We start from the raw sequence: 24453 nt of genomic DNA, 5'->3' as shown, positions 1-24453 counted from the left end.
GAGAGTTTGGATGAGTTGATAGAAGTTGGTCCATGTTGTCCGACAGCGAAATGTAAATGGAGTCATCACTGTTTGGAGGACGGTACAGAACACATATGAACAAAAGTTGGGAGCAGAGAGGAAGCCGTAGCCAGAGGTACTCCTGGGGGTGGGGTGGAGAGAGGGCAGTGCAAGGAGAGTGAGGAAGAGAGTTTTTGATAAAGATAGCCACCCCACCACCAGGACGAGGCTCAGGTCTATCATACCGTAGGAGGGAGTAACCAGGAAGAGATATTAAGGAATCAGAGACATCTTGAAGGAGGAAAGTTTCTGTTAAGCAGATCAAGTCTGGATTGTCAGAAGCAACCTGAATGGAGAGATCAATCAGGTTTGAGCGAAGGCCCCGGATGTTTGAGGTCCATACCGTTAATGAGGAGAGAGGGGGAGCATCGGGTGCAGGACAGGGGAGGGTAGGGGTAGGGTCAGATGAAGGATGAGAGGGGGAGGTAGGAAGAGCAGTTGATAGTGTGGCAGAGATTACAGAAGAGTTACAAGAAAGGGAAGGATGAGGAGGACGAAAGGTTTGATGGTGATGGGATGAGGCACAGTGAGGGGTTGTTTGAGGGGGGGGGCAGAGGAGGGTTGAAGGTTGGGGGAGGTGGAGGTATGAGATTGAAGGGAGACGAAGTGGGGAAGAGGCAGCTTTGAGAAGGAGGTGGGAGGAGGAAGAATTTGGGAGGGATGGTTGGGGGGTAGATTTGAAGGGGAGGGGTTGGGGGGGAGTTTTGAATGGGAGGGGCAAAGGGGGAGTTTAGGAGGAGAGGGGCAAGGGGGGAGTTTAGGAGGGGAGGGGCAAGGGGGGAGATTTGGAGGGGAGGGGCAAGGGGGGGATTTGGAGGGGAGGGGCAAGGGGAGGATTTGGAGGGGAGGGGCAAGGGGGGAGTTTAGGAGGGGAGGGGCAAGGGGGGAGTTTAGGAGGGGAGGGGCAAGGGGGGGTTTAGGAGGGGAGGGGCAAGGGGGGAGATTTGGAGGGGAGGGGCAAGGGGGGAGATTAGGAGGGGAGGGGCAAGGAGGACGTTTAGAAAATGGATGATTTATGAAAGATGAGCATTTATAACAAATTGGGTTTGTTGTGATTTTCAAGTTAGCGATCCGTTTAAGAACGATGGAGGAGGGGTGGAATGAATGAGAATTTAGAGCATGTAGTGAGAAAGAATTATAAGAGATTGAATATTTTTTTGAAATGGAATGAGTTGAAGAGGTAATTGAAAGGAGCCTTCTAAATAGGAAGAAAAACAGCGTGTTGTAATAAACCACTGAATAAAACACTGAAGGGGAAAGTTTAAACATATTTAAACAGAACCGTGAAGAACAATCTTATATTCAAAAAAATACCAGCGGGAAGAGGGAGCCGAGAGGGACACCACGAGCCACTTGAACAGGGCAGAAGGTGGAAGGCAAGGGGATAATGGGGCCGGGGCCGGGGCGGGACAGCGCACATGGACAGAGGCGCACGATGGAACAAAAGCACACGAGGAGAAAGGGAAATAAAAGTTTTTTTTGTTTGTTTTTTTGGGGGAGGGGATGGGTGGGGGGTGGGGGGGGTTACAACGTTAGACAAAGAGTTTATGTTTGGTGAAGTTTGGGGGAGAAGGGAAAATCAAAAAACCTAGCAAAACAGCGAAGGAAGGAACAACCTTCGATGGGGGAAGCCTGAGGCTGCAAGGCCTCGCTAGAGACGCGGCAAACAAACGATTAATTTATGAAAGATAAACACCGAGAAACTTCTAAGGGGCACACTTTAAGTTCACACACCGAAAGATAAATACAGTTTCGACAAAATACAATTGTGAACAGACTTAACTTTGAAAACGTGGAGACCGTGTGGAGCTTCGAAAAAATCCCTGCCGCCGTCTCCAAGATCTCGCGAGATCTTATTTAAGTTATTCTCGAAGTTATCGAGATCGTCATCGAAGACCGTTATCGGTATTGGACCGAAGATCGAGACCGTTATCGATTCGAGATCTCTCGAAGTTATTTAAAGATGCCAGATACCGTGGATTGAAAACAGCCAATATCTGACTGACTTATATTGGTGCCTGGTGTTGGCTTAGCGGTTAGGGTGCCGGCTTGGGATCCTAGGATCCTGGGTTCGAATCCCGGTCGATCGCTAAATTAACACCAGGGGGGTTGACTCAGCCTGTCATCCTTCCGAGGTTGGCAAATTTGAGTACCAGCTTGCTGGGATGAATGATCCCAGTGTGTACCCCAGTTTAGAATAGGTACACCGTATCCCTGCGCATCGTAAGAGGCGACCAAGGGTTGGTGCCAGGAAGGGCATCCGGCCATAAAAACACTGCCTCAAATAGGGAACCATGATTGTCATGGGGCCCGCAAGGCTAACCCCTGCTCTAGTGGGGAAAATGGCCTTAAAACGATCATTCATTCATTCAATATCTGACTGACTTTCCATCATCAGTGAGTGCCGTGACCGCTGATTTATTCGTTTCGGATTTGTTGCATACCTTCCCATGTCGAGATACATTCGTACAGTAAACATGCATCAGGAGACATAACAATCTATAACTAGAACGGCACTCGGTAGAGCGTATACATCCACCAGGCTGAACAGTTGACGTTTTGTATCCCAGTGATAGGCCAGATCTAGATTTGGACCTGAACCACAATTTAATCAGCTTGTTCTTGTTACCTAACCAAGTCATCCACCAACTTTTGGCAAAACCCATCCACAACTTTTTGAAATATGTTGTACATATCGTTTTTCATCCAATCTCTCAATCGTGAAGAATCATTTAAAAATAATAATAATAATAATTCTCCTATACGAATAAATATTCAGATATTCACTAAAATCTAATCCATTTCCCGAAAACACCCAACCGGTCCACCAAATTTTGTCCGAATCCGACCACAACTTTTTGAGATATCCTGCTTTATTTTGTTTTTGACCCTATCTCCCAATAGTGAAGAATCACTTAAATTTTAGTAGCCGGATCCGAATCTTCAACGAAATCTAATAATTTCACCATTGTTCCAGATCCAACCTCTCCACTGATTTTTATTAAAAGTAAATTTATTTTCAGTATCCTTCTGCATTTCCTGTGATAAAATTGTTAAATCTTTATTTAGATGTCAGATGTCAAAGAAAAGTGAGCACTTGATCATTTATAATAGATTTAAGCATTCAGCCCAGTTCTCGCCATGTTATTCAAATTTTATGAACCAGACCTGCATTTCGAAAATAAATAAATATAAATATTCAACACGAATACATAATGCTCAAAACCTTTCAACTCTTTCACACATATCTGATTAGATGTGCCTTCAGAAATTTAAACACTTCACCTGGCGGCATATCTGTAGCCAGATACATTTGGAGTAGCTAACTGTGGTGGAGGATAAGCAATGGTATCTACCTGTAGGCATTCCTGTACACAAAAATCAACAGAGCTGTACATGGTACCTGGTAAGGACAGCACGTGGGCCCCGAGCCCTGGCGTGCATCTTATCAAGAACCATGTGCTTCAGCTTCTGATAGTATACAGGCCCAAAGTAGATGTAGGCCTCGAGGGGTTCCCTGGGTGGGGAAGAAGGCACAAGCCACAAAAACATTAAAGACCTGTCAAGTTGGTGTTATGGTCTAAGAAAGATGCATAAACGTTGGAACACCACACTGGGATTAAACTCCACGTCACATGATAATTTCCCGAGGCTGTTCAGTCCCATCTTACATCCAATGATTCAAAAGAAGTCCCCCCATCCATACCTGCAATCCTTGATTAATCAGACCTTGGTACTTGCAGGGTTGCAATGTTTCTCACTCCCTGACCTCACCTCTTTTCCTCTTCATTAATTTCCTTGCCTGTTGTGTCCAACTGTGGTCCCACTATCAGTTTGATGCTTTTTAACCCTCTATTACCTTGCTCTTCCATAAGCCTCAACCTTATTGAAAAAAATATGTATACACTGTGGCCAAATGTACTTTTAATGAATGAGAACACCCACTCACTGAGGGAGCGACAGGGAGTCATGTTATTATCCTTAATATTGCCAATTATTATTACTATTACTTATGTTGGATCAGGTCATTTAAAATAGAATGTGCTTCACCATTCTAAATTCCCGATAATGAGCGAGAACACCCGCTCACTAAGGGAGCGACGGGGAGTCATGTTATTATCCTTATTATTGCCAATTATTATTACTATTACTCATGTTGGATCAGGTCATTTAAAATATCAGAATGTGCTTCACCATTCTAAATTCCCGATAATACAATTTACTTCCGTAAGGGTGTTGGGGAGAGGGAAGAGAGAGAGAGTGAAGGGCAATATCGCACATCATGAAAACCCCTTGGGGAGGGGGGATATTGTTTCCTAATATCATAGGTATTGTTATTACTTTTGTAATGAAAAGCGGCTTTAGAAAAACGCCACAATAAACGCCTTGGAAGAACTCCACAGAAGCGGCAGGAAGGGCCGTGTTATTAACCATGGTGGGTTAAATAGACTACAGTAGATCTACAATCAGGTGCGATCGTCGATGTGATGAGCATAGATTGCCTCATGGATGTCCGGATTCCTCCAAATGTATTTCAGTTTCGTGTTAAACAGCACTAGCGACTGTTTGAAAAGGTAATCATACGTGTTTGTGATTGATGATCAGGAGGAGCTGCACTTCATGTTCGAGATGATATCAACTCCTGACAGGTGTTCAACAATCTTGTTCCAGTATTTCTTGAAATTATTTGGGTTAAAATGATATCATCATCCACCGTGCGTTTGATGAGGAATGTCTACGCATGTGTTTATGCTCCGCCACAAACTTCCCACCATCAGGATAACAGACCACAACATTGAGATGGTTGACCTAATCAATTCAACAGAGGAGGTGGTAGTATTCATTATGGGGGATTTTAATGACCTCCACACCGATGTTATTGAGCAGCATGCCCTGTTGTCTCAGTTAGTTGAAACACCGACACGAGGCAATGCAGTACATGATAGGATTTTGACAAACTTTCAAGAACTTTATACTGAAGCAGCAATCTGTGCCCCAATTGCATCTTGTGATCACTGTGTTGTTATAGCCCGACCATATGACTCCATTCAAACTCTGAAATCCACTAGGTCTAAACCAAGACCTTTTCGGGAATCATCTATCCGGAATTTTGGACAGTGGATTATGGAGTATAATTGGGCTGAATTTAACTCTATCGATAATCCTGATGAGATGGTTGAAATTTTACAAACCACTCTTACGATGCAATACCAACGATGCTTTCAAGAGATGGCGATCGAGTGGAAACCGAGGGACAAACCAGGGTTCAAGGACAATCTTTTCCATTTAATAGTGCAATGCAGCACATGATATCGGTGATTTTGTTCGACACCGTCAGCTCAGGAACATAGTTCAGCGTCATATCAGAAAAGCTAAGGAATCTTACTTTCAGAACAAAGTCGAACACCATAAAAGATCAGAGCCTGGAAAATGGCATAGACAGATCAGATTATTGACCAGAATGAAGAAGCAGTCCTATAATCTTGCTTTTGCCGACCAATCTCCTCACCAGCTAGCTAATGATCCTAACAAGCATTTTTCCTCTATCTGCACTATGTTACCTCCACTGGACCTGGCAACTCTTACAGCATATCTTCCGGCTGCTCTGCCTCCACCAGCAATCCAGCAACACGAGGTTTACTTTCGTCTTAGACGTCTCAATGCATCTAAAGCTCCTCATCCCAGTGATGTACCTGCTCGTCTTTTCAAAGAGTTTGCACTGGGAATCTCAGACCCTGTTACAAAGATATTTAACAAATGCTTACAGAATGGTTACTTCCCTGTTAAGTGGAAATGTGCTTCAGTATATGCAATATTCCTAAGACGACTGGTGTTACTGAATTTTATCAGCTTCGCCCTATCTCAATTACCTCTGTTTTAGCTCGGGTGTTTGAGAGTTTTCTTGCTGACTGGTTGATGGTCGATTTTAAACCTCATATTGATCCTGCACAGTTTGGAAACATGAAAGGAAGTTCTATCAACCACTATTTAGTCCATATGCAGGATGTTACACATCGAAATCTTGACCAACAAGGTCATCATGCGAATATTTGCACTTTTGACTTTACCAAGGCCTTCGACCTGGTCAACCACTCCAAGGTCATCAAAAAGCTCATTCAGCTTGGGGTTGATGCTTCCATCCTACCAACAGTGTGTAGTTTCCTTTCTGATCGATCCCAGGTTTCTTGATCGATTCAAGGGAACACATAACATTCTTTCCGTCTCTCCTACGGAGTTTCACAAGGGATGAAACTGGGACCAATTTTGTTCCTTGTTCTGGTGAATGACGCAGCTGCAACAACAGAACATCGTTGGAAATATATGAATGATTTGAGCCTGGTTGAAGTGTTGAACAGAACTCAGCAAAGTTCGATGCAAGCCCATGTTGATGCACTTGGTGATTGGCGTTGCCTTAACGATGTTAGGCCGAAGCCAGAGAAATGTAAGATTATGCAAATATCATTCTTTCAGAATGTTCTACCCCAATTAAACATCGTCATTGATAACATCCCTCTGCAAAGAGTTCAATCGCTCACTCTCCTTGGTGTTATAATCCAATCTGATCTGAAGTGGAATAGTCAAATTCAGCAGATGGTATCTCGTGCTGTTCGACGACTCTTCGTTCTCTGTACCTTGAAAAAATTCCATGTGAGTGCCCCCGATCTTGATTAAATATACAAAGTGTACATTCTCCCTTTGCTGGGGTTCAGTGTGCCCGTGTGGGGTTCCGGCATCACAAGGGCTCAGAGCAATGAGATTGAACGACTCCAGAAGCGCGCGCTCCGTTTTATTGCGTACCCTTCTATTCAGTCCTATGCTCAACAACTTCGTCATTTTGGTTTGCAGTTGTTGAGCGAACGCAGGAATGAGCTTCTCTTGCTAGAGTGGTTCAATTTCCAGCAAATGTGATTGCACGAGGCATTTTTGAGGAAAAGCAAACAAATAGGTTTTTCTTAAAGGGAATTTTGTGCTGAATATGAATATCTTGTTTGTTTCCCAAAATTGCCTAATTAGGTCATTAATTAAGGTCAAAGGTCAATAAGTGCAAAATTCAAGTTTTCACAGAAAGTTTTATTTTTAATATTCAATACAGTGGTAAAAAAGATTTTCCAATATCTATCATATTAAGCCATACATTGCATGTCAAAGATTTGAATTTAATGGAAAATGTGAAAGAAAATTTCACTTCTATGGAGAATATCTCCGTAACGGTTGACCTTTCTACGGAGTGCCATGTCAGTCGATTTTCCTTTGATGTTTCATGTCAAAATGCACCAGTGAAAAGAATATATGGCATAGCATCATTGTCTAGGTTCAGGGGAATGAGACTTTGTTGTTTGTTTTGCGAAATTTGCAGAATTAGCCACCAATTAGGGTCAAGGGTTAATTAGTACAAAATGCGAATTTTTATGAAATTTTCGTAAGGTCCTATTTGACGTCCCCTAGATGAATTTACAAGAATTTTCTACATATCATTCAAATTAAACGTCATATTATGTGCTGAATATTCAAATTAAATGAAAAATATGAGAGGAATTCTTGATTCTATCGCCAATATCTCAATAACGGTTCAATTGCCAATATCTCAATAACAGTTCAATTTTGGTCGCATGGATTTGTCTCTTTTCCAACGTAGGCCACCAAAACTGATTTTGGTTTCCTCTCAATATATGACAACAATATATCTAACAATATATTAGAAAGGAACATGTCACCTTTTTTATATTTCTATATTTTATATTTATATTTCACCCCCTTAAACCAACACTGATGAAGTGTCAAATAACCGTATTGTGGCAATATCCTAGCATTGGCGTTATTTAGTCTTGTTTTTGCATGTTAGTCTCCGAGTCACTGCATTTGCATGCGTCCGTACACTTCAAATCCCATTTCTTGCACGAACACCTATCACTGGTGCAACCCTTGGTACAGCCACACTGTACAATGTCCTTGCATGCTTTTTGGATAGAGGGTAAAGATGTGAGCACCAGTGAGAGAAGACCATCAGCCAGATTCCATCCAGCAGAGTCCATTGGGGAAGGAATTAGTGGGTTTGGATTGCACGCTTCTCTCCATATGAAGCTCTGGTAATTTGCACGCTGTATATGGTGATGTGCAGCATCACTGGATGGTGGCATTGATTCTGGTGCCTGACATTTACTGAACAGCTTTACTGAACAGCGAACATATCACATGTTCTTGTGATATCACATCTCACGAGATGATATATCATCACATTACTGAATATTTACTGAACTCACAGTTCAGTTCCCACAGTTCCCACAACTCACAGTTCAGAACTCACAGTTACTGTTCCCTCACTCACTCACATTTACTGAACAGCTTTACTGAACAGCGAACATATCACATGTTCTTGTGATATCACATCTCACGAGATGATATATCATCTCACGTTCTTGTGATATCACATCTCATGTGATATCACATGATATCACTTGTGATATCACATCTCACGAACATATCACATGTGAACATATCACATGTCCCAATCACATGTACCACAATTCCGAACATATCACATGTGAACATATCACATGTCCCTATCACATGTACCACAATTCTTACCGTGAACAGCGAACAGCGAGCTTCTCACATTTTCCATTAAATTCAAATCTTTGACATACGATATATGGCTTAATATGATAGATACTCGATAAACTTTTTCGCCACTGTATTGGATATTAAAAATAAAATAATTTGTGTGAAAACTTGAATTTTGCACCTATTGACCTTTGACCTTAATTAATGACCTAATTAGGCAATTTTGGGAAACACAAACAAGATATTCATATTCAGCACGAAAATCCCTTTCAGAAAAACCTATTTGTTTGCTTTTCCTCAAAAATGCCTCATACAGCTTAAATAAGCACATTTTTGAATTTCTTGCCTAGACTATGCGTTTTGGTCTTGGTCTTTTTAAATGTGATCGTCACCGTGACATTCTTCCTCCTACCTGACAATCTGTGTCTCGATATAATATGCAACTCAGGAATGCTCAACATCTTGACCAACCTCGGTGTAAGACTCAGATACAATAATTCCACAATTCCTTTTTTTATTGAAATGCTTAATTCTGTTATGTAGAACTGTAGATGCATAAAATAAATTACATACATAATATTGTCGTGCAACCGCCGAAATTTATATCAGGCGATCGCGGATGCCGATCACGAGGCTTTAACTCCGAGGCGGAAGCTCAATGGCGGATTCCAAAATCTAAAACCACTAAGCGCGCGGAATGGGAGGGAAGCAGCGCAAGTCCCCGCAGCCTTAACTATCAATTCAATCAGGTGGTAAACTGCGTTCAAGTATGTACAGAAAATAATGCAAGGGTTTATTCAGGAAAAGGGCAAGGACAGGAAAAACACGTGCCGGTAATAAAATAAGGTAGCTAAATCGGGATCCCGCACACAACAGATATCAAACACGAGACGAGGGAGATGAATTAAAGAAAGAAACACGTCTTGCGAAATGTACACGCAGAGCTCGGCTTAGCTTGTCTTGTCGTCTTCTTCCGCTGCTGTCCAGCACCGCCCTGCCCGGCCCGACCGCATACCACGAGGTCCCGCTCCAAGCTCCAATCCTCTCGCCGCCAACGAGGTCCGTGCACCAAGCTCCAAAAGCACCAGCACCGCTCCACTCGGGCTACACCTCAGCCCAACTCGGGTCGGGATCTCTGAACGACTCGACCGGGCTGCTGAAGACAACTCCTCATATCAACTCGACTGCCCAATGGCGTTCGGCAAACTGGCATTCAGCAACTCCCTATGGCTCAACTGCCAATTCTGCGAACCCAGCTGCTCTGGACTGCGCCAGGAATGTCACTCAACTCCCTCACTCCTCCTGCTGCTCAACTCAGGTCGGGGCTCTGATCTCATCTCTTCACTCTCAGCGTGCTGAACTCTCCTCAACAAGGCGTTCAGCAACTAACTCACTAAAATGGCGTCCGGCCCCCGTTAATATCTCTGGCCGGTGACGTCAGCATTGGCGCACTGCTCTGCCAATCAGAGCCTCCACCGACTCGCCCCTGTGCACGCCCACTATCACTCCAACTCTCGTCCCCTACTCCGTGGTCCTTGTGTTTTAGCACGTGCTATGCGAGGTGGGTAGGCCTCTCAGAGGTGTAAATGGTGGCAGCCAATTGTAGCGGTGTTCTAGCCTGATTTCTTCCTAAGTCATGTCAGGGGGGAAGGTGTCATTTAGTGTTGTACTAAAGGTCCTAACTAATGTTTAAGTGGTCTGCAGTGCCATAATGGACAAAGGTTTGACTACCAGGTGAGACAAACAAGGGCTCTACTCATTATTCCCTACACTAACACACGAATCTCCTGGTAGATTCACAATCATACATCTTAACCCGACAAACGCCTACACATGACTTATTACAGGAAGTGTTCCTTATCGCAACATCTCGAAGCATGTTACCTACTCAGATCTACTCTGCTCTACATATTGCTCTACCAAATTCGTAACAATATGTTTGTTGATCTTCTTATGTTTTCTGCTATTTTAGGTTATTTTGTTGGTAGAATTTGTTATATTTTTAATTGTTGTTCGATTATGTATGTTTGTTTATTCCTTATACTTATTTTGATGAATGTAATTTTATATGATTATTATAATATATATTTGTAAGTTTTATGAAATACTTTTATTATTGTAAACTTGACAAATTTCAGTCTTCGAACTGCCTTGTCCAGAGTATTATTTCAATAAACCAAAATGAATAATATTTTTTACTTCTGGTAGGGATGGGCCTTTGCTTCCAAGAAAATGGCATGATAAGCTATTGATTTACATTAACACAGCGTTTGCCCAAGGAGGAAACAACCCTTGGCGAGGTGGGATATTATTATTTTCAATATTATTTTGTAATAACATTCATATTAGATTTTTTTATGTTGAGGGCTCCCCAGTCACAGACTATATCGTCCTCATCGAGGCCAGGCCTTAAATAAAAGAGCTGCATTGATAGAAAACTGAAGAGAGAATAATCAAACCTCAACAACTCAGTACGCAACCCTTTGGTGGGGAAAACACCCTTGGGATGGGGGTGCAGGGGGGGGTTAAATTGCTACAGTGAGCTCCATAATCAAGAAATGGAAAGAATATGGAACTACCCAGACTCTTCCTAGAGCTGGCCGTCTGACCAAACCGAGCAACCAGGCAAGAAGGACCTTGGTCAGGGAGGTGACCAAGAAATAACCCAATGATCACTGCAACAGAACAGAGTCCCTTGGCTGAGATAGGAGAACCTGCTGAAAGGACAACAGTCTGTGCAGCACTTCACAAATATTGGCTTTATGGGAGAGTGGCCAAACAAAAGCCAATCCGAAAAAGGCACATGTCAGCATGCCAGGAGTTTGCAAAAAGGCACGTGAGAGGCCCAGAGCATGAGGAAAAATATTCTGTGGTCTGATAAAACGAAAATTGAACTCTTTGGCCTGAATGCAAAGTGCTACGTCTGGTCTAACACCATCCCTACAGTGAAGTATGGTGGTGGCAGCATCATGCTATGGGGATGATTTTCAGCAGCAGGGACTGAGAGACTTGTAAGGATAGGAGAGGGTACAATGAATGGAGCCAAATGCAAGCAAATCTTTGAGGAGAACCTGCTTCAAAGTGTAAGAGACTGTGGCGAAGATTTACGTTCCAATTGGACAATAATCACAAACATACTGCCAAAACACTGGATTGGCTTCAGAACAAGAACATGAAAGTCCTTCATTGGCCCAAGTAAAGCCCAGACATGAATCACTGAGAATCTGTGGAAAGACTTGAAGATTGCTCTTCACCGACACTCCCCATCCAACTTGACAGAGCTTGAGCAAATCTGCAAGGAAGAATGGGAGAAACTCCCCAAATCCAGATGTGAAAAGCTGATAGACATACCCAAGAAGACTCGAAGGTGGAATCACTGCCAAAAGCGCTTCTACAAAGTATTGACTCAGGGGGCTGAATACTTCAATGAATGAGATAGTTCTGTCTTTAAGTTTCAATAAATCGGTAAAAAAAAATTCTCAAAACAACTTTTCACTTTGTCATTATGGGGTCTTTTGTTTAGATTGGTGACAATTTTTTTTAAATTTAATCCATTTTAAATTGAAATGTCTCTGTCTGAACAGCAAAATGTGTCAGGAGTGAAGGGGTGTGAATACTATCTGAAGGCACTGTACGAGCCATCCGCATTTCCTCCACCCATTTGTTGGTATTGCCTCACTTTTCCTTTCCTTCACCCTCTCAGGGAATTGAATCCGTGGAAGCATTTTACAGCCATGTGAACGTGTAAGGCGCACACATTGACTCAGCTCACATGCCATCTTTCTTACTCAGTTTCCATTTTGTTTTCCGTGATCAACATATCCAGAAGTGTTGGAGGTATTTTGCATCGGTGTGACCAGCCGTGTTACCGGCATTCATACAACATTTTAAATCAATATATGTTGAGAATTTGTCGAGTGGTTTGGTATACTTTCTCCCTTCACACTCTTATGTGCCCACCCTATAGGTCAGAGGATATGGATAAGCCTCTGCTCAGGTTATATGTCAACCCACTGTTATATTTGATCGAAATGAAAAGTCCCTTTAACAAAGGAGAGAGAGAGAGAGAGAGAGAGAGACAGGGAGAGACAGAGAGAGACAGAGAGAGACAGAGAGAGAGACAGAGAGAGAGACAGAGAGAGAGAGAGAGACAGAGAGAGAGAGAGAGAGAGAGAGACAGAGACAGAGACAGAGAGAGAGAGAGAGAGAGGGGGGGGGGGGGGATGGGGGGGGGGGATGGGGAGGGAGAGAGACAGAGAGGCAGAGAGGCAGAGACAGAGACAGAGACAGAGACAGAGAGACAGAGACAGAGACAGAGACAGAGAGAGAGAGAGGTTGGGAGAGGGGGGGGGGGGGGGATGGGGAGGGAGAGAGACAGAGAGAGAAGACAGATAAGTAGAAGATAGACAGCATCAGATGCTTATATCTCAAGTTATGGTCTGCAAAATGATTTTCAAAGGGCACATGACCTTTGACCTGTTTAATACAAAGATACCTGAATACCTGTTTAATTCATAAGTTATCGCGGCACCAAAAATTTATCACAGATGGATGAACGAACTGACAGACAACCCAAAAACATTTAAGTGCCGCATTAAAAGCCACTCAGTTTGGCAGGATGCCAGAGGCTGGAAATGGAGCACGGCAATCACCGGAAAAGGCAAGTAGGCCTCACGCCATAGGCTTGACTAGTGTGTCGCGGGAAATACACCACACACAAGGCTGACTGATAACAGCCCGACAACAGTCTACATAAAGCTCACACAAAGTCGATTCACGCGATGCCTAATGGTAGTCGTATACCCTCGGCCTTTGCTTTAAAATGAGCACGTTAGGTTTTTCATAACAACAGGAATGACAGAAAACTTGAATCAAAATATTAATTTACTCGACCGTTCTAGATCGGATGAATTGTTTCTAAATTAATAACACTTATTAGTTATTATTGCGGAGTCTCTCTTCAGGGTCTCCCCGATTGTTATGGTCTCCCCGAACACCCGGTATTTCATCATCTATGCTCTCCATTTTCCATCCAGGGCTCATCCATGTATGGCTTAAATAAGGTTTACAACACCTACTACAGCATAATCATCACAAGATTCTACATCAGAAAACATTTCCTTACATTCACTTTCTGATGTCAACGATTCTGAAATGAGTCATGCTGACATTAATGAGCACAGTTCACCGAAACTTTACATCTACAATGCAGAACAGCATGTCTATCTATTGCGGTACTGAAGCAATCGCTCCTGGAATGGCGTCACATGGATTACGCAATCCCTGGCAGGGTTGTGTCCAGTATTTTTAGGGGAGGTGCTGGCCAGTTTTAATTTTTTTAACTAACCCCTCAAAAAAATAATGAAAACTAAAAATGAAATTCGCTTTTTGGTCCATTACTTACAATCCATTATAATTATACAAATCATTTTTCGATTGCACTGGACCTTTAATGTCCACCAAATAAGGACGGCACATGAGACATCCAGGTTAACGTCCATCTGAGGGACATATTGTTGAATCATCCCAACTGTGAAACACATGGATGACAGTTTATAGCTGGGCCGAGATTCGCACAGAGTTTAGCCAATTTTGAGGTGAGTGTGTATATCTCTAGGCCATCCTGTCAACCTAATAACCGAACTGCAAGGACTGCAGACAAGTCTCGATTCAATCTCGGCTCTGAGAATTTTTATGTTTAACTAGTGAGCCCATTGGTCCGTTGCACCAAGGTTTCATTGGTCTTCACCGCCTTGTAGCATACCTGCCTGCCAGATTTGGGGGTCTTTTGGATCATCAGGGAATGGTCTTTTGGGTCTTCAGAGTCTTTTGACTCCTCTGGGTCTTTTGGGCTATCTGGGTCTTTGAGGATTTTGGGATATCTGGGTCTTTTGGGGTATTTTTGGTCTTTCGGGTTATCTGAGTCTTTTGGGCCCTTGGGGTCTTCTGGGTCTTTAAGGTTCTTCAAAGGTCGAAGGGGTCTCAGCTGTCCAAAGGGTTAACAGGTACATTTCTATTGTACATAATTAATTGACGTACGTAATTAATAGACACAAAAAAGTATGACACAGACAGACACAGAGACACAGACAGACAGAAACAGAGACACAGTCACAGATAGACATACAGACACAGAGACAGACAGACAGAGAGACAGAGACAGACAGAGACAGCCAGCCAGAGAAACAGCCAGGCAGAGAAACAGCCAGGCAGAGAAACAGCCAGGCAGAGAAACAGCCAGGCAGAGAAACAGCCAGCCAGAGAAACAGCCAGGCAAAGAAACAGCCAGGCAGAGAAACAGCCAGGCAGAGAAACAGCCAGGCAGAGAAACAGCCAGGCAGAGAAACAGCCAGGCAGAGAAACAGCCAGGCAGAGAAACAGCCAGGCAGAGAAACAGCCAGGCAGAGAAACAGCCAGGCAGAGAAACAGCCAGGCAGAGAAACAGCCAGCCAGAGAAACAGCCAGGCAAAGAAACAGCCAGGCAGAGAAACAGCCAGCCAGAGAAACAGCCAGCCAGAGAAACAGCCAGGCAGAGAAACAGCCAGACAGAGAAACAGCCAGACAGAGAAACAGCCAGCCAGAGAAACAGCCAGCCAGAGAAACAGCCAGCCAGAGAAACAGCCAGGCAGAGAAACAGCCAGACAGAGAAACAGCCAGACAGAGAAACAGCCAGACAGAGAAACAGCCAGACAGAGAAACAGCCAGGCAGAGAAACAGCCAGGCAGAGAAACAGCCAGACAGAGAAACAGCCAGACAGAGAAACAGCCAGACAGAGAAACAACCAGGCAGAGAAACAGCCAGGCAGAGAAACAGCCAGGCAGAGAAACAGCCAGACAGAGAAACAGCCAGACAGAGAAACAGCCAGACAGAGAAACAGCCAGGCAGAGAAACAGCCAGGCAGAGAAACAGCCAGGCAGAGAAACAGCCAGGCAGAGAAACAGCCAGCCAGAGAAACAGCCAGACAGAGAAACAGCCAGACAGAGAAACAGCCAGACAGAGAAACAGCCAGGCAGAGAAACAGCCAGGCAGAGAAACAGCCAGACAGAGAAACAGCCAGGCAGAGAAACAGCCAGACAGAGAAACAGCCAGGCAGAGAAACAGCCAGACAGAGAAACAGCCAGACAGAGAAACAGCCAGGCAGAGAAACAGCCAGGCAGAGAAACAGCCAGACAGAGAAACAGCCAGACAGAGAAACAGCCAGGCAGAGAAACAGCCAGGCAGAGAAACAGCCAGGCAGAGAAACAGCCAGGCAGAGAAACAGCCAGGCAGAGAAACAGCCAGACAGAGAAACAGCCAGACAGAGAAACAGCCAGGCAGAGAAACAGCCAGGCAGAGAAACAGCCAGGCAGAGAAACAGCCAGGCAGAGAAACAGCCAGGCAGAGAAACAGCCAGGCAGAGAAACAGCCAGACAGAGAAACAGCCAGGCAGAGAAACAGCCAGACAGAGAAACAGCCAGGCAGAGAAACAGCCAGACTGAGAAACAGCCAGACAGAGAAACAGCCAGGCAGAGAAACAGCCAGGCAGAGAAACAGCCAGACAGAGAAACAGCCAGACAGAGAAACAGCCAGGCAGAGAAACAGCCAGGCAGAGAAACAGCCAGGCAGAGAAACAGCCAGGCAGAGAAACAGCCAGGCAGAGAAACAGCCAGGCAGAGAAACAGCCAGACAGAGAAACAGCCAGGCAGAGAAACAGCCAGGCAGAGAAACAGCCAGACAGAGAAACAGCCAGACAGAGAAACAGCCAGACAGAGAAACAGCCAGACAGAGAAACAGCCAGGCAGAGAAACAGCCAGGCAGAGAAACAGCCAGGCAGAGAAACAGCCAGGCAGAGAAACAGCCAGACAGAGAAACAGCCAGGCAGAGAAACAGCCAGGCAGAGAAACAGCCAGACAGAGAAACAGCCAGACAGAGAAACAGCCAGACAGAGAAACAGCCAGGCAGAGAAACAGCCAGGCAGAGAAACAGCCAGGCAGAGAAACAGCCAGGCAGAGAAACAGCCAGACAGAGAAACAGCCAGACAGAGAAACAGCCAGACAGAGAAACAGCCAGGCAGAGAAACAGCCAGGCAGAGAAACAGCCAGACAGAGAAACAGCCAGACAGAGAAACAGCCAGGCAGAGAAACAGCCAGGCAGAGAAACAGCCAGGCAGAGAAACAGCCAGGCAGAGAAACAGCCAGGCAGAGAAACAGCCAGACAGAGAAACAGCCAGGCAGAGAAACAGCCAGACAGAGAAACAGCCAGGCAGAGAAACAGCCAGACTGAGAAACAGCCAGACAGAGAAACAGCCAGACAGAGAAACAGCCAGACAGAGAAACAGCCAGACTGAGAAACAGCCAGACAGAGAAACAGCCAGACAGAGAAACAGCCAGACAGAGAAACAGCCAGCCAGAGAAACAGCCAGGCAGAGAAACAGCCAGACTGAGAAACAGCCAGACAAAGAAACAGCCAGACAGAGAAACAGCCAGACAGAGAAACAGCCAGCCAGAGAAACAGCCAGACTGAGAAACAGCCAGACAGAGAAACAGCCAGACAGAGAAACAGCCAGACAGAGAAACAGCCAGACAGAGAAACAGCCAGACAGAGAAACAGCCAGACAGAGAAACAGACACAGACACAGATACCAACCATCCATTTATAGTAGAAGCCACAGACAAATATCAGAGCATCATTCAATTTGTTTTACCCAGTGATTCCAGAAGTCACAAAATCTTTCCCCTGGTAGTTGTAGCCAGAGCGGATCAGGTCCTCACAGACGTCCTTCACGCGGCTGCCACCAAATGCTGTGCCGTAGTGGAAACGACCATCCAACACACCTGCCTTTCCAGCCAACAGCTCGATCAGCTTACCCACCTAAAGAAAGCAAACAATTACCCACCGTTTCCTTGTGAAACTACCTAAATCCAGACCCACTGCTCACCTCCACTCATTTATTCCTCTATTTTACCACATGTGGAACTGCCTTCCACTCTCTCTTCGATCCCATTCTTCCCTCCGGGTCTCCAAGACAGCTGTTTACCACCATCTCAGGTCATCCACCATCCACTGTCATGATCGTGTCTACACCTGTTAAACCACCCCCACCCCTCTCAAAATTTTGCTTGTGTATCCATCTTGTCCACCCATTGCGTTCTCCTCTACCCCTCATCGTTACTTGCATCCCTTTTCTGTCATTTTCCGTCACCCTGGTATTAATGTTTCCCCTTGTGTCCTTATCTGTTCTGCATCCTCGCTCTTCCACGAGCGTAAACCTTGCATGAAAAAAGCCAGCCTGAGTTCCAAAAGCCTTTGCGGAGATTTCCTTTGAGAAAGGAATTTATCGACGTAATGGTTTCTTATTCATTGGGTATTAACGTGACCTGAACTCCATCCCAAATGTTGAGCTGGCAAACCATCCCATTTCCACGTAGGATTATAATCCTACAAAGGACGGCTTGCCAGTTCTATTTCCAGCTACATTTCAGAAACCTCATTAACTGTGGAACAAAAGCAGGAAACACCCTGTTTATCAACACTATTACAGAAAGTGCTGCTTTGTCATTGGTTCAATAGTTGTGAGGTGGATACAACAGTAATAAAACAAACACAAAACAAAAACTGATCCAATGATCTGAATCTCATGCAACAAGCCAAAATACAGGGAAGAGATCAAAAGGGGTCAGGTGTTTCAATTATACTTCTCACCAAAAACGTTACATTTTCATGCATTTAAAGAGATCCCCCTCTCCTGGTTGAACTCCCAAAGTCGAGCCTTTCCACCCAACTCTACTCTGTTCCTCTATCCTCCACATGTGTAACTGTCTCTAGACGACGATTTAAACGCGTACACCATCATATCACATCCCTACCCTCGATGCTTTCTACCACCATTAATGCAAATTAATCCAAAACTCCTAAGAAGGAGCTTTCACAGGTTCCCACCTCCCATCTCCCCTCCCTCCCTCCCTCATTGGTTTATTCCCTTGTTTGTTTCAGCCAACTGTGACGACAAAGTCTTTAGTGGTGTCACCTCGCTATTCCATGTGCTTCAATTTTGTATTAACTAGAACGACACTCTTCGACATTACAACGTCGACAGATATGCCTCCGCCCACATTTTTACATCATTTTAATCCTTGTACCAAGTTTGCTTTAAATCCATTCAGCTCTTCTCAAGTTATCACATTTTTTACCTGAAATGACCTCTGACCTTTGACCTCTTCAGCCCAAAATTTAATCAGTTCATGTGTACATAATTTTTCATCATTTTAATACTTGTACCAAGTTTTAATTTAAATCCCTTCAGCTGTTCACAAGTTATCACATTTTTACCTGACATGGCCTCTGATCTTTGACCTCAGGAGCCCAAAATCGAATCAGTGAATCTATACATCATTATACACATCTGTACCAAGTTTGAATTAGATCACTTCAGCCATTCTCAAGTTATAGACATATTACAGATTTTGACCTTTGACCCCAAAGTCTAATGAGTTAATCTTTACAATATTATACATACCTGTACCAAGTTTGAATGAGATCACTTCAGCCGTTCTCAATTTATAGACCTATTACAGACTTTGATATTTGACCCCAAAATTTAAACAGTTAATCTTTACCATATTATACATACCTGTACCAAGTTTGAATTAGATCACTTCAGCCATTCTCAAGTTATAGACCAATTACAGATTTTGATCTTTGACCCCAAAATTTAATCAGTTAATCTTTACAATATTATACATACCTGTACCAAGTTTGAATTAGATCACTTCAGCCATTCTCAAGTTATAGACATATTACAGACTTTGACCTTTGACCCAAAAGTCTCATGCGTTAATCTTTACATCATTATACATAACTGTACCAAGTTTGAATTAGATAACTTCAGCTGTTCTCAAGTTATAGACATATTACAGACTTTGACCTATGACTTCTTGACCCAAAATCTAATCAGTTAATCTTTACAATATTATACATAACTGTGCCAAGTGTTATGGATTAATGTGAATTTATGTGAATTACTATTCAGGTCATTGCTTATTAATGTTTATTCGATTAAAGGTTGTGATTAAAGGGTCAGGAGCCCTTCTGGGGAAAAGGAGACCGGAAACGGAAGAAGAAAACACACAAGGTCCGGGAGAAGCAGCGATCTTCTTCTTCCTCGCCCAGCTCCGACGCGAGCGGTGTCGATATTGATTAGCGTTGAGAACGCTGAGTTTGAAACGCCCGCCTGGCGAGAGGAGTTACCTGCGGGGTGATTGCCTGTTACGTGTCAGATTGCCGGGGCTTCCTGGAAGGAACCAAGCGTCCGGCACTGTTCGCCTCGACGCCTCCGAGGGCGTGTACGGGTCGCACCTTGGGCCTCGCGCGCTTTGCTTTGCCCGCTTTGCTTTGCAAGGAGGTGTGCGCTGCAGCAGTTGTTCCCGGTACGTGACGTGCACGTTTGGAGCACGTCAGCCAGGGGTCCGTTCAACCGCCCGTGGGCGGAGAAGTCGACCTTCACCTTGGTCTGGAGGGGCCCAGAGACATTGTGAGGGACAGTGACCATTGAGGGGTCGTGAGTGGGGAAAGGGCGGACATATATGAGATGGCCATCTTAGTAATATTGGTGATTGATTGTTGATGGTTGTTGATGGTTGTTGATTGATTGGGGAATATATTATTGATGAATCCGGATCCTTGGTGTGGGGTTTCTTATTGACTTGAATTGTTGTGTCTTTCATATTGATTGCGTTACGAAAGCGTATAAATCATAGATCTTTCTGGCGGAGTTCCTCTCACGGTCCGGGGGTCACCGAGACCAGGTAGTCACCGGGAGGACCACGTAACACAAGATTGAATTAGATCACTTCAGCCATTCTCAAGTTATGGACATATTACAGACTTTGACCTTTGACTTATTGACCCAAAATCGAATCAGGTCATCTTTACATCATTCTACATAAGTGTACAAAATTTGGTCAGAATATCATCACTGGTTCACAAGTTATCGTGGCAACAGGATATTTACCTAACATGACCTCTGACCTTTGACCTCAAGACCCCAAAATCTAACCAGTTCGTCTTTACCTCATCTCTATATATAAAGGAGGAGTGTCTGTGTGTGTGTCTGTCTGGATGTCCGCTTATAACTCAAGAACTACACATCGGAGAAAAGTTTTAGACACAGATTCGGAATCAGCATAAAATCCCGGTGGTTTTAGGCTACGTTTTATTTTAATATCAATGGTTTAAAAAAACCGCGCCTGCTAGACGTTCGGGGTGTATTGCAATGGTTTGTCGGGTTTGGCTGTGGGTCCAGAATAGCTCCCATTTCCTTATGTTCTTCCACTTTTATTTTGATTCTTCTGTTACAATGCCTTCCTTATCTACCTTATATCCCCCCCGACGAGGCCTCTACATAATTTCATGCGGCAGAATTTCGTGCATTTTGAGTGAAAGAAGTGACGAAGTTGTAGGAGGAAGAAGAGGCGCGGTCACTGTGGAGGCCGCGATCGTGAGTGGAAATGGCGGGAATTGCGTTTGTATCGCAAAGTAAAGGATCTGCATTCATTTCTGAACTTGCATTGGTGGATTGTTATACATCTGCATTATTTTTCATAAAAAAACTTTATGTTGAACTTGAAGGCTCCAAGCACAGACTATATATACAGCCCTCATTGAGGTAAAAATAAAAGTAAAAAGCCTGCTATCGCTTGCCAAGCTAGCCGTTCCCCCTTTATTTCACTGTCCCATTCTTTATTTCACTGTTAATATTACAGAACCTAATATATCATTTTAAATCAGAAAATAAAAGAAATGGAATTGACAAAATTATTGATACCCCAGAATAAACATTTGGTCGCACAGCCTATGGACAAAATAACTGCAGTCAAGCGCTTCCTATAATCATGAAAGCTTCCTGCACGTCTCTACTGGCAGTTCGGCCCACTATTCTTGTGTAAACTGCTCCAGTTCTCCCAGATTTGAAGGGTGCCTTCTCCCAACTGCTGTTTTCAGATCTCCCCACAGGTGTTCAATGGGATTTAGATCTGGACTCGTTGCTGGCCATTTCAGAACAGTCCAGCGTTTTGTCTTGAACCATTCCTGGGTGCTTTTTGAAGTGTGTTTGGGGTATTTGTCCTCCTGCAAGACCCATGACCTTTGAGGGAGACCCAGTTTTCTCACACTGGGTTGAACATTGCGCTCCAAAATGCCTTGGTAATCTCGTGATTTCATGATGCCATGCACACATTCAAGGCACCCAGTGCCAGAGGCAGCACAGAAACCCCAAAACATCACTGAACCTCCTCCATGTTTGACTGTACGGAAGGTGTTATTTTCTTTGAAGGCTTCATTTTGTGTTCTGTAAACATCGAGATGATGTGCTTTACTGAAAAGCTCAAATTTGGTGTCATCTGTCCACAGGACATTCTCACAGAAGGATTTTGGCTTGTTCGGGTGTGTTTTGGTAAACTCCAGTCAGGCTTTCTTCATGTCTCTCCCTCAGCAGCATAGTGGTCCCCATGGGTATCCTTTCATCAAGTTGGCGACGGATAGTGCGAGTTGAAACGGTCGTACCTTGTGTCTGAAGGTCAGATGGAATCTGTTCGGCAGTTGGTTGAGGTGATTTCTCCACCATTCAAACAATCCTTCGCTGCAATCTTCGATCAAGTTTTCTCTTGCGGCCACGTCCAGGGAGGATGGCTACAGTGCCATGGGCCTTAAACCTCCTGATAACATTGCGTACGGTGGACACAGGAACATCAAGGTCTCTGGAGATGGACTTGTAGCCTTGAGATTGTCCATGCTTGACTACAATCTTGTGTCTGACCTCATCAGACAATTCTCTGGTGTTCTTTTTCTCCATGCTCATTGTGGTACACACATCGACACAAAACAGCAGAAAGACTCCTTTTCTCTATTCAAACTGGTTGATTTTTATATTGTGATTATATTGTGAGTATAATCCGATTGTGAGTATATTGTTTTATATTGTGAGTGATTTTTATATTGCAGGCACCTGCAACTCACCACAGGTGAGTTCAATTCCAAAGTAAAGGAGAATCACCTGCTTGAAATCTAATTTTATTTATAACAACTTCTAAAGGTGCCAATAATATTGTCCGGGCCATTTTAGGATTTCTGTGTAGAATAAGCTAAGATTTAGTAGTTTTTTCAGCTTTTTTGTTTTGTTCCACTGCAAACCAAAGAAATACAAATGTGGACACCAAAATATTTTTTTATTTCAACAATTTTCTGGAAGAAATGGTGCATTATTTGAAAAAAGTGCAAGGGTGCCAATATTTTTGGCCACGACTGTACCAAGTTTGACTTAGTTCCCTTCAGCCACTCTTAGGTTATTGCAGTAGCAAAAACCTATTAGACTCTGACCTTTGACCTCTTGATGCCGAAATGTAATCCGTTCATCTTTGCACAATAATATAAACTTCCACCAAGTTTGGTCAAAATCCCATCACAAGTTCACAAGTTAGCCCTGTAACGGATTTTTTACCACATGGGACCTCTGACATTTGACCTCTTGACTCCATTATCTAATCAGTTCTCTTTGCATCATTAAACATACTTGTATCAAGATTGACTTAGTTACCTTCAGCCATTAAGTTATCATGGTAACATGAGTTTTACCTAACATGACCACTGACCTTTGACTTCATGACCCCAAAATCGAATCAGTTAATCTTTACATCGTCGTACTTACATTATTCAAGTTTGATTTAAATCCCTTCAGCCATTCTCAAGTTATTGCGGAAACAAAAACCTATCATGGATGCACAGACAGACGGATAGCTGGACGGACAGACAACCCTGAAACATAATGACAGTTGAGAAGAAGGTCGAAAGTCTTGCTTTCAGGCACGTGAGTGGAAGAATGTAAAACTTCTAAAATGCACTGGAGTCATTTTCCTTGTATTTCAATTCAACAGCATTTCAGTTTGTGGTTCAAAATAATCCCATCCTAATAAACATTAGTTTTGGATTCGGAAACATATTGCGCAAACAAAATAGAGGTCAACAGCAGACTTTTTGTTTTGACTTTTCTATCCAGTGTGGAAACTCACAGTCATTCGTGAAGGAAATCCATGTGGGTTCATGATTATATCAGGGCAGATTCCCATGTCAGAAAATGGCATATCATGCTGGGGCACAATGAGGCCACACACACCTTGGGGATGAGGGTTGGAGGGGGAGAAGCGTACCCAGTTGGCCACAAAGAATACATATTAATTCATTGTGCAACAAAGTCCCATAATAAAAAAATGAACAAAATACCAAGAAAATGAGCTTCCGTGAAAAAAGTGGAGGATAAATGGGGATCAACATCGACTAGTTTGTCACCTTTCTGGCCGTGTCGGCTGCTGAACTTGTCTCCGATCTCAGGTCGACGAGTCTGTCGCAGTAAAATTTTAATAAGAAAGGCATCTTCGTTGTTGGACGAGATCATCACCTTCTCGATGTAGGAATCCACAGCACCCTTGTATCTAAAATTGGTGCAAATGCACAAGGTATGCAAAATCCACAATCCTTGGTAGGGCTTGGACTTAGCCACTAGCAACAAAGGCCGGAGATGCGACATGTGGCAAAAGAAAGGTCAGACAATCCAAAAAGTTTTTCAGCAGCGAATGTTGTATAAACTTACACAACCGGAACGTCTTTGTACTGAACTTGCTGAGGCTGCCCGGCGCCCTGGAGAGGCGTCTGTGTCACAGTTGGCATCGACTTGTTCACCAGAATCTGCTTGTTTTGTACACAATCACCTGCCACCCAAATGGCAAAAGGACAAAATTCCCATCCACCAACAAAAGCACAAGCAAGCGTACAGGAAACACAAACACATGCACCGTTCATCAA

At 43.8% G+C, this 24453-nt stretch overlaps 1 protein-coding gene across 1 annotated transcript in view; it reads right to left on the bottom strand.

The window, feature by feature from the left end:
- POLR3B (RNA polymerase III subunit B) overlaps positions 1–24453 on the bottom strand; it is a gene marked incomplete at its 5' end in the record, with an annotated part of 54690 nt that overhangs the window by 5782 nt on the left and 24455 nt on the right. Inside the window, 5 exon segments of the mRNA XM_078774491.1 lie at positions 3464–3577; positions 17306–17472; positions 23664–23767; positions 23941–24083; positions 24242–24359. Of these exon segments, the coding sequence (XP_078630617.1) occupies positions 3464–3577; positions 17306–17472; positions 23664–23767; positions 23941–24083; positions 24242–24359 (646 nt within the window).

This window comes from Myxine glutinosa, chromosome 3 (assembly GCF_964187855.1).
Source record: "Myxine glutinosa chromosome 3, kmMyxGlut1.1, whole genome shotgun sequence".
NCBI lineage: Eukaryota > Metazoa > Chordata > Myxini > Myxiniformes > Myxinidae > Myxine > Myxine glutinosa.
This window is presented reverse-complemented; position numbering and strand designations above follow the sequence as displayed.